The sequence below is a fragment of the Teleopsis dalmanni genome, chromosome 2 (assembly GCF_002237135.1).
Source record: "Teleopsis dalmanni isolate 2A chromosome 2, ASM223713v2, whole genome shotgun sequence".
Taxonomy (NCBI): domain Eukaryota; kingdom Metazoa; phylum Arthropoda; class Insecta; order Diptera; family Diopsidae; genus Teleopsis; species Teleopsis dalmanni.
This window is the reverse complement of record NC_051847.1, coordinates 36,183,194-36,194,837: the sequence shown is the minus strand read 5'-3', so window position 1 is coordinate 36,194,837 and position 11,644 is coordinate 36,183,194. Positions and strand designations below refer to the sequence as shown.

General features: G+C 29.7%; 1 protein-coding gene across 2 annotated transcripts; it reads left to right on the top strand.

The window, feature by feature from the left end:
- Positions 1–1,596: 1,596 nt before the first annotated feature.
- Positions 1,597–8,569, top strand: LOC119685237. Of its 2 annotated transcripts, none has more exons than XM_038099471.1 (3): positions 1,597–1,889; positions 7,154–7,259; positions 7,341–8,567. In XM_038099471.1, exons 2-3 carry the CDS (start codon positions 7,202–7,204, stop codon positions 8,036–8,038), a joined length of 756 nt encoding a protein of 251 aa, XP_037955399.1. In that variant the 5' UTR covers positions 1,597–1,889; positions 7,154–7,201; the 3' UTR covers positions 8,039–8,567. The 2 variants fall into 2 exon arrangements, 1 of the variants encoding a protein (XP_037955399.1); XR_005252787.1 differs by lacking the exon at positions 1,597–1,889 and having other exon boundaries at positions 7,064–7,259; positions 7,341–8,101; positions 8,154–8,569.
- The last annotated feature ends 3,075 nt before the right edge of the window (positions 8,570–11,644 follow it).

Here is an 11,644-nt window from a genome sequence, read left to right as displayed (position 1 = left end):
AACCATTTTCGTTACTTTTAATCACACCTCGTTCTTGCTTTATTCTATAAAGCAACAAACTATATTACATTCCATTCACCAGTCTTCACCAATCTTCACCATGGTTTTCGCGCTTTGGCTGATATAAATTAAATTTAAATTTCAAATCAGAAATACTAATTTCCGTTAGTTTTTCAACAATTCTACTCCTACATCTGATTTAAAATATGTTAATAACCAATATCTCCAACACTAGTTTGAGATTTTCTCTTCACCGTAACAAGAAGCTCCTTTAATTTAGATGGGGTTGGATTTCTGTATATTAACATTAACATTAACAGCCATTTTTAACATTTATCAATTCATTATTTATTGTGGAGAGGTGGTTTTAATACGTTCAAATATCATAGATGACATTTAATTTATTTCAACAATCGAGAAAAAAACACAAACTGAAATCAAGTTATTTATGAGCATTTTTCAGACAAATATATACAAATATTTAGATATATGTATCACATATGGGTCTTCAAATTCACCAAACATGATGATATTGGTCAGTTATTTAAGAATATTTTTGAAATAATATAGTGCCGCAAATATGGTACTGGATCCTTCTTATATATAATAACAAACGTGCTTTTTATTTTAATAATATATTTGGGGAATAGTGTTTAAAATTATTGTGCTTGTTTTGAACCTATATTACAGAAGTTCATATCTTAACCCAACATCCGTTGCTTCAGTGCCGGAAACACTTCTAAACTTCCATATTTATGGAATAACTATTTAAATAGCGGAATTACTATATTCTCTATTTCTCTATAGAGAAAAAACTCAAATATTTTCTAATAGATTTTATATCTAATCTAGAATACTGATCTTATCTACTATTTTATATCTATAGTAGATTTCTAAATAATAGAGAATATATCTAGTTTATTTTAAATTAGGGCTGTCCAAAACAAGGCCCATGGGCTACATGCCACCAGCGGCTAATGTTTATGCGGCCGGCGGCATGTTTCTAATCTACCACAATTATTCAAATTTTCTTTTGGTGTATTTCGATAGAATTACGTTATTTTATTTTTATGATATACCAAATAAAGAAATATAAATTGATGAAAGTAAATTTAACGTTATAACGGTATATATATTTTTCTACAAAACAACTATGAACGTATGTATTTGTTTCTATGACCCTCCAATCTGTACAGTAACTTGTATTGGCCCGCGATCTAATCTGTTCTGAACAGTTCTGTTCTAGATAGATAGATTCGCAAACTTTATTGAGTCAAAGCCTGTACTTTCATTCTTAGCATTTTGATTAAATAGTCTTTAATCACTTTCGGGACTAAAAATTCAAAAATATAGAACTCCACGAAAACTGCAATTATTTGATGATCTCCTCTGGGAGAAGTCTATTGTATATTTACATATACAATTTCATATAAAACGGATCATGAAAGTTAATGTTTTAAGAACTATTCACATCAAGTCATAAACATTTATTATTTTGTAAAACACATCAATCAATTTTTGATTCACAAGTCAAATCGTACAAAAAACATATTTCATACGTCATAAAAATTTCATCATAAAAAAACTATATCAAAATATACTTTAAGACGTTTAAAAATATTAAAGAAAAATCAAAATTTTCGGATGCATTAAAAAATGAGCACGCGTTGGGAACACGAAACGATCAATAAAAAAATCTAATATAAAAATCGCATTAAAAAACAGAAAAATAAACAACATACCGAAGACGAAGACATAAATGGTCTTAAAAAAAGATCCTCAAAAACCTCTCATCTCTTCTCCTTAGAGCAGCAAAGTAAAGAAGAAAACGAGGATTTGTGAAATCCTTCGAACAAACAATAACAAATTGATCGAGGCCTCGAAGAAAGGTAAAAATAACCATAAAAATAGTCAAATTTTTTTCTAAATGATTTTTTATTGGGGGGTTAAATGGTTTCTTAAAAAACAAGAGGGGAGATCATTATTGTAGCATGCGCGCAGCACACACGTCAATGGCTGTCTGCGAATTTTTAAGGATACATTAGCATTTCAGCCTCGATACTTTCGATCTCTGTTGCTATCGTCGATGCTCATATGCTTAAATCGCATCCTTAGGTAAAATAAGATTGAAGTAGAGGTTACTTTTGCTGTCATTTGTATTTTTTTTTTTTTTCTTAATCATTTTTTACTTGACTGACCTCTCTTATACCGTTGCTGCTGTAATGAAGCATGAAGACATGCCGCATGTTACTTCTCTATCAAAATACGGTGTTTTTATATGTTGCATGTGGCAAGAATAGAAGAAAAATAAACTCACCTAAGAAGTATTAGCATAAGAATATTTTTTATACTTTAAGACTGTTTTTTAATGATTTGGTGTCTTTTTTTTGGGTTTACATGCGCATCCTCGCTTGCTGTCAGACGCATGCTGCTTGAACCACTGTAAAGGAAGAGTAAAAATGATCTTCAGAGGGATCATTGCATACAACGAGAGCAGCACGATGTGATAGTGAAATGCTGGCTCGTTCTGTTAGATATTATTTTAGAGTTTTTTAATGATTCTGTTGGATTTTGTATCTATGTTTAGAGTGTGGTACGCTCGTGGCAGTTGTGGCATCTTTATTTATTTATTTTATTTTTTTTTTTAGTGAACATCACCAAAAGGGAATCTTAAGCGGTGACTCTTTTTAATTGACATGGTTCGGTATTAAACATTTATTTTACTTAAATTTCAATAAAAAGTGTTCATTAGTCGCACATTTACATATCGAATTGTTGGCATTCTTGTGTTGCTTAATAAGTGGGGTGCGGGTAGCAAATTAGAAATGCAGTTAGTCCCTTGTTTTTGGCATATTTCCCAAGTCTCTTAATTACCACCACAAGTACTATTCATTGTTTTGTATTTTGTTTACTGTATTTAATGTGTTGCACACTTTATTTGACATCAAAGTGCGCCTGCTAGCCTCTATTTAGTACGCTAACATATAAAGATCCCCTGCTTCGATATACGTACCTTAAAAAATAATCGGATTTGTCGCTTGGCACATTAATTACACAGTCTTCCCATTAGAAGCTGAAAGTTTTCTCCTCTGATTTGTCATACAAAAGTCTGTTCATTAAATTTTATGGTTTCAAATTTTTTTATTTATTTTGTTACTTGATCTAATATGAGATGAGATTAAAAAATTAAGGGACAATTCTGTACGATAATAATTTGGGGAGATAGTCATATCTATAAATATACATATCATATACTAAGTTGTAGGCTATGTATGCATTAGATCAAATATTTAATATACTCGGGAATATTTAAACAATTTTTGTTATATATAATAAAATTGTTAATATTAAGTTAAGTCGATAAAATTTTGAAAACAAATTGGATATCCCAAGTAATTATCAATTCTTTAGTATAGCTCTTAAGACGGCAGTTGTATATAAGCTAAATATATACTTTCCATGATTTCGATACCCCAAATTATTAATATATATTATATAAACATATAAAATTTGTTAATTTAACAAAAATAAAATTGGCCATTTAATTATCTGAATATGAGCCGTATTGTGAAATAAGTTGAGTTACATCTAGGCCTTATTATATTAGCTGACCATCACACTGCTCCAGTTATTGGACTATTGTATCTTTCCCTTTTCTTAATCACCGCAAGATTTAGATTAAGATTCACTTCTATTATATACAGAAAAGTCTTAAACTTGTCTGGATCGATGTTTGATCAATTCGATTTGCGGAACAATTCTGTTCTATAGACATAAGATCAGGATATTCTCCAACTACAGTGACTATGTTTTTGTGCTTTCCTTGCTTAGAGTGCATTTATCACATTCTAATAGTTCTAACCGCATTTCGCGCTTATTTATAGAGAAAACAATCTATAATATATATGATATGTCAATATACAAATACTGATCTTTCAGTCTATATACGTACCAACGCTATTCCTGTGGTTCATTAATTGGGCTCAAGTGAGCTTTTGGATACAGTGCCACTAGTCCAACCTACCTACCTACCTGTATACAAATATTTGAATTTGTTCAGAAAAAACTTAGTCATTAGTTGTATAGGTATTAACCACAATGTAAGAGAACGGATTTTAAAACAATACCTCACAGATGCCTGATAACTTTTAAATATTTTCTTTTAAAAATTGTTCACGAAATAGAAGAATGAAATAAATACTATTACCTAAACCATGTTAATAATAAATGCTGTGAATAATTGTGCCACTCAAGTTCTTTTCAATCAAGCATCAAAATAATTATTTTACTAAAAGCATAACTGATTTTATTGCCGATTTTTGCGCTATAAATTAAATTAATTTTGCAAATGTCCAGCGCAGCTAAACACATTCACATCCCTTTCTGTTTACTATAAAAAAATTTCAAAATATCGTATATATTTCATATAATTATTTGTATGTTATATGCTGTAATCCACCATATCCTTTTCCGTTTATGCAAAAAAAAAAAATATGAATAATGAAAAAAGTATATAAAAACTTAGTGTAAGAATGGAAAAATGAATTTGTAATATTATATACAATTAAGTACCCCTGTACGCTACCGTTGCACCCTTAAACGTGTGCATACCTCTGACATTAAATTAATTCGTCCTATTCATTGTCTATTTTTCTTTTACTTTAATTAAAAACCTTTTATGCATTTTTGCGTGTGGAAATGCGTGCTCAATCTTGAGAATAAATGATATTGCATATTTTTATCGAAGAATACATATCCTCTTTGATTACCCCTGCTCTTTGATGACACTATTCTTCTTACGCACGCATATTGATACTACATTAAGATATGTAATTTCTTTAGACTTATTTCTGTTAAGATATATATATACGAGTTTGGTCGTTTTTAAGTTGGGAATTCATCCGTAAGACTTAAATCCTTATACCTAACACACTGGCATTAGACAATGTAATGAAAATGGCAGTTAACGAATTCTTCTTATAGTATTAGATATGGAATAGAAGAAAGTTTAAAAACTTGAAATAATTGTGTTCATCAAAGAGTTAATGGATATATTTTTAGTTCATTATTATTAAGTTATCCAAATTTGATTGATTTTCTTGAAGCAGAAGTTAACGAAAGTATTTCTTCAAAAAACTATTAAATTTTTAGTCGATTTTATTCAGAATGGTTAAGCAAATTTTCATTGTTTATACTACACAACCACTCAGTTCCCAAAAATGCTTTCATCAAACTACTATATACATCGAAGATATTCACCTCTTATCATGATATGTAAACTTTATTTTCTTTATGAGTTCAATGTTGTATCGACAAAAGAGACCGATGTTAGAATATAGGTGACACATTAGTACGTATCTTGCTCTTAATGCAATACACAGCCGTAGTGTATACTTCCCTTCCTCTATATATAAAACATCATCAGCAGCATGCGATCATTATGCAGACGTTGTAGTAATATATGTAAGAACTTTCACTAAGAAAGTCCAAAAGTTTTACTGGTCTATAACAATTATATATTCAAATACAATTCGTTATCAACATCTGATTTATTACACTGTCGTGATATACTTGTTTGTGTGCAGTGGAATTCATCAATTATATAATGCATCATATAATTATAAAGCAAAACACTCATATGATATAGAATATCAATAGATATTAATGTAGTCAGGATTGTACCAAGGGATCATAATATCAAGAGGAATATCATTCCCATCTCTGGTATTAATTCCCAATTTCTGAATATGCCCCATTCAAATTAATAAAGAACAGTACGTCAAAACGGAAATCCATTTAGTCTCGATACCCAAATTCATCACAATAAATGATACTTCATGAATATTACCCAGAATATTTGAGAGGACATAAAGCAATAAGCCAATTTGAAAATCCAGATAGTAGTGGGGCATATACTAATAATAAAAGAAAAAAAATAGGAACTTAACCAAAGTTAAAGTAAAATTTTTAAAGAACTTAAATAACTGACCTTAAGTCCACCTCAGGGCCCTCAGGAAGATATGCTGATGTACGGTCCGTCATAAGTTAAAAGATAAACAAATGATAATAATTCTAGTATAGTTAAAGCTTAGTGTGGGGCAGGGATAAGGAACCCAACCAGAGTAAACCAGAGTAAAAATGCGCAATAGCACTAACTCAAACCACAACAACAAAAACAACAACAACATAAATAACTGACAGTGCTAAATACTGTTGTTCCGTGAATTCAGTGATTATTTCAGGACCCCACAAAAACTCCATAAAATCATTTTGAAACTTAATTAACCACAATACTAGATACTAGAACGTGATCTTAATGTTAGTTTGTATCAATATTTAATGACAAAAAAGGCGTATTCCAAATGTTTATCGCTTTAGTTTTTAATAGAGTATAAGCAACAACCTATTGGTGATTTCCAACTCAGTTTAAAGCCTTTTCAATCGAATAAAAAGAATATATACATTGCAAATTATTATAATGGATAAAAATATTGCACTTTTATTAATTGGTGTATATTCTAAAGTATTTTCCGAGTCCGTCTTACAGAGCTAGATCTAAAGAAACTACTGTAGGAAAATAAATTTGAGTCCATTGAAAGAGTGATTGATAAACCCAAAACCAAAGTAATTTATTGTATTAAAAAACAACATCGATATGTTTGAAAAGCTTTCGATTGGATCTTTGACTCTTGCAGCAGACTATTCATCCTATCATCCTATGAATTTATTCATGGATTATTTATGTGTAAGTGTGATAAGATGTTCAACTATGATTAGCTGCAAAAAAAAATATTACAATCTTAGAATTTGGTCATTGTTTCAATATATTCGTTTAACTGTGAGTTGTGTTGAAACCACTCATAGAGTATGATTATATACCAATGAATTCCTTATGAAAATACTTCATATAGATTTTAAAGTAGTCCATTGCCTATATGTATATATTTATAACAGAAGTTTTTTATTATTTAATAGAGTTATTTAATAAAATTTATAACTTATCGAAAAATATTAAACAAGTATTCATTGATTTTTGACATACAGGAAAGAAAAAAAGATTTTCATTTATATAAGAATTGTTCTGAAAGTTGTTACACAAAAATATCAAAGCTGAAGTAGAATCAAAATTTTAACTTTTTTCTTAAATTCACAGTAACTAAATCAAAACTTCGCAAAATTGTATTTAATTCAATAATAAATAATGGCTGAAAACAATGATGATGCAGAAAATATGAACTCAAAATCTAAACCTCCATTTAGTAAGTAAAATTTTCTCTTTCAATATTGGCACTACTTCTCTTATTAATTTTACATTTATTTTATTAATTTGATTACGAAAGTTCCCCCACAAGCCATCAATACGCAACGTGTGGAAGTATATTTAAATGATCTAAAGAACCGTCTGCAGGAGTTGCGCTTAAAGCATGATGAGGTAATCCATGAGTCCGTGGAAATTATACAGGAAATCGGTGATGTTGGTACTACACTTATGTCGAAATCAATGTCCACTGTGCCATCAAAACCAAAGGGCAGCATAAAGGATCTCATCAAAACTTTTGAAAACGTTAGCTTGGCGGATACAATAAAACCAGTTCCGGCTAAAGTTAGTATTGGCGCCAAGGTTGATATTAATAAAATTCTTGAAAATTTCGAGAAGTTGAATCAAAGCCACGTTCTTAAAGAGAGTCTTATGTTGTTCAAACGTTGTAAAGAATCTTTTGAAAAAATTGATTCTATGCTGGATGATCCAGGTGTCGAACTAGAAGACGATAATATCAATTTAAAGGGTAAAATTGAATTATTTAACAACAACGGTTCTAATACTAAAGTGTCAAGTTCAGGAAAACAACCATCAATGTATGGATCATGCAGTAGTTTACAGAGCGTGGAAAACTTTCACTCAAGCCTCGACATACTGGAACCTGAACCTAGTACCAGTACACATAATATCGAGGGATACGATGGCGATAATGAGAACAGTGAATTTGACGTTCAGGTTAAAAAAAAGAAGTCGAAATTTGTCCCACCAAACAAATAAAATTAAAACTCTTTAAATTTTACAAAGGGATATATGGGGGTAATAATGAAGCATTGGAAAAAAGTAAGTCAATGATTTTGTAATAAACTGGAAACCATTTGACTTATCTTTTAAGAAATAAAATCTGCTTATAATATAACAAACCTCCTACTATAAATTCTATGAAATTGCATGGATGATTTCAAACACTCATGAGAGGTTTTAATGGTCCAAGACAAAAAAGTTTTCGATTCTATTGTGAGAACAATAGAGTGTAAACTTCACCATTAACAAATATTTTAGTTTTAATTGAGTTAATTTTATGTTTTGGTGAATTTTTAAAACTACTTCCCTCGAAAAATTGTCAGTTAATTTTTACATGGAAAATCGAGCTTAGGTGAACAACAATATATTTATAAATATATTGCAACTATTATTAAACAAATGCATATAATAAAAATAATCGAACGGTAGATAAAATTCAGTATACTAAAGAATGTAAATAACATATTTCAAAATAATAAAAACAGCCTGAGTTAGGACAATATTATACAGTAGTAAGTTTTCTTGATATCGGAAAAGGTAAGCTAAGACATATTTTTGGTCCAACAATTAAGTAAAAAAATATTTAATTATAATAAAAACTGCTAGAATAGAGTTATTGTATTAAATGTAATTGATATGTGATAAGGTAAGTAAAAATATAAATTAAGTCTTGGAATTGAAAACATCACTGAAATCGATTTATGTAGAACATGAAATATCAAAAAAAAAAAAAAAAAAATAGGTTTAATGGACTTAAATAATGTCTGAAACTATTGGAACGATCCAATTTTTAAATATTCTGCGTTTTAAGCAAAAGCTTTTTTGTGGTACAATATACTTTGTCACCTTGTATACCACATTGTATAATTAGAAGAATTATTCAGACCCTATATCCCACTGGGAAAAATGGACAATAGAAGTAGAAGTATACCACTATATATTGACAATGATACACAAACTTCTATATGACTTTTTACCTTTATTTTGAGCAAACTTTGCTATAAAATACATTCCAGACATAAAAACGCAAGCCAGATGAAAACACTCTACATAAAAATTTAGATCCTAAATATTCCTAAATATTGATAAACCTTGCACAGTTACCAACAGTGATGAAAAGACGTTAGAAGCACTCGTGAAAAAAATTCATAGAAAGATATATAGTTTCTAACGCATTGGCAACGAGTGTTAAATTAGATAAAACGATGAGCTATGTGCTATACTGCGACATTGATTTAATTAAATGCATAAAAATTCAGCAGCTTAACTGACTTGTTCATGACATGTGAATGGAAGAAAGTGCTGCGACCGGAAAGATATTTGATCCGGTATCAGTTGGTAGAAAACACGGAAGAGATTACCCGCATAGTAGGACCATGTAAGCAACGTTATAATGGTAATCCTTACTACCAATTGTTAACACAAAGCCACTGATTTGGCTGAGGGGCGAAGGCAAGTAGAGGCGACCAAGTCCAATTCTTGTCTATAATGGGTAACTAAAATAAGTATACTAAAATGTTTTCACTGAGTATTATAATTTCCTATAATGTTTAGTTTTTATAAATATTAATAGTTTGCTACTGATTAAGTATATTACTTAATATATTTTCACTTATTCACTTATTACTATGATTCTATATAATTTTTAAGTATAAAGAATTTTTACTAGTATTTTAATTTGTTTTATTTATAAAATTTTTGCAGTCCAAACGGGCTATACAGGCTATAAACTAATTTAAAAAATTCGAATGTATACTAAGACCATGATGATGTGTACTTAGCAATACTCGAAACAGCGTTGTTGTCTTTTCATTTCAATTCGAACCTTTCTAACTTTTAAATAGTTTATTAATTCAACTTTTAAGAATTTAAAATATCTTTAATTTGACAGGCACGAGTTCGAAGAGTGGCACTAACAGTCCAAACGGGCTATACGAATCCTTCTAACTTTTAAATAGTTTCATTTCGTCATAAGGTACGCCACTTTCGGCAAAAAAACATTAACATTTTAAGAATTTAATTATAAATACTAATAGTTTGCTTGATAATTAAAAGTAATATAAAACATGCATAATATAATTAACTTTATTCTATTTACACATTCTAGTTGTATAGAATTTAGTCAGACTATATACATATCATAAGTTATAAATAATTTTCATATCTTATCAACCCTTATATATAAATGAACACCCTTTCACTAAAACACCCCCTTCAATGAATATGCAGTAGCTATACAATTTAACAATCCAGGTACTTTCCACACATTTTTTCTTTGAACTAAAACTCAAAATGAAAATGGCGCGTGCATTTTTACATATAATTAAACATACGTAGGACTGTTTACGGATTATGCACATATGTATGCATAAAAAATATCAATTTACGCAACATATGCTAAAGAAGATTAAACAAAATACTACAAATATAGGAAATGGCGGAACCTTTGCATAACCAAAGGTTATATCAGCTCTTCAGATAAAAACAATAATAATAACGAGATAGTGAAAATACAAAAGAAATGAAAACTCAAGAAACCAATGGCGTGTGTTCTTAAGCCTTAGGTCTAATAATAAAAAATAAACAAAAAAACATATAAACTTATAAAAAAGTGTGCTGAAAGTATGCCACAAAAATAATTTTTTAACCTTTCTTAAAAAAAATCTAAACAAATATCCTTAGCATAAAAAGAAGAGATCCTTTTAAAAAATCTATAACGTAAGGCAAAATGTCAACATACTTGCAACGTTACATATGCAAAAAAAAAATGCATACAATTTTCATTAGTTTTAACCTTAAAAAAAATTCTAAATTAAAAAATCAAAGCAATTCTGCTCCTCTTAATGTAAAAAATGCATTCAAAAAATAAGGGTACCGAAAGGAATTGCAGCAACGACAAATATACAAATATAGTGACAACAGCAGCAGCAGCAGCAGCAGCAGCAGCACCAGTACATCCCTTGTCAGATTACAGCGGTAGCAAGGATATGGCAGGCATTATGTGAATTGAAAATCCCGTTGATGACCCCGAACTGACCCCAAGCCCGTTGTTACGCTATACTGACTGCTGGCATTGTTTCCATATACACTTATAGTTATTTTTCCTTTTTTCTCTTCTAAACATCCTTTTGGTATTTGTTGCTGCTGTTATCTCGGTTTCTGACGCTATTATAAGTTGATTTGTTATAGGAGCATATATCATTTTTAAAATTTTAGCATACGAGTGGATTTGTATTTATTTATAAAAAGGACACTTTGACTGATTAGATTTTATAGCATACAATTTCCCGCCATCAGCAAATATTAAATTTTGCATGCACAATATATAAGTTGGAAAAGGATATGCGCAGTTTATTTACTAATTTAGCTTGTTTTAAGGAACTGCATTTACATGCAAAAAAAAAAAAATCGTTTGAATGCAGCTTGAGGGAAATGCATATCAAACCAAAAATTTTAAGTATTTTTCTTCATTTCTGTACCACTTTTCAGCATTTGAAAAATGTTACGTTATTTATTTACACAAAGGATATGATATTTCCACGAGGACATCACAACAATGCAGTGTTGCATTGGTCACAAACG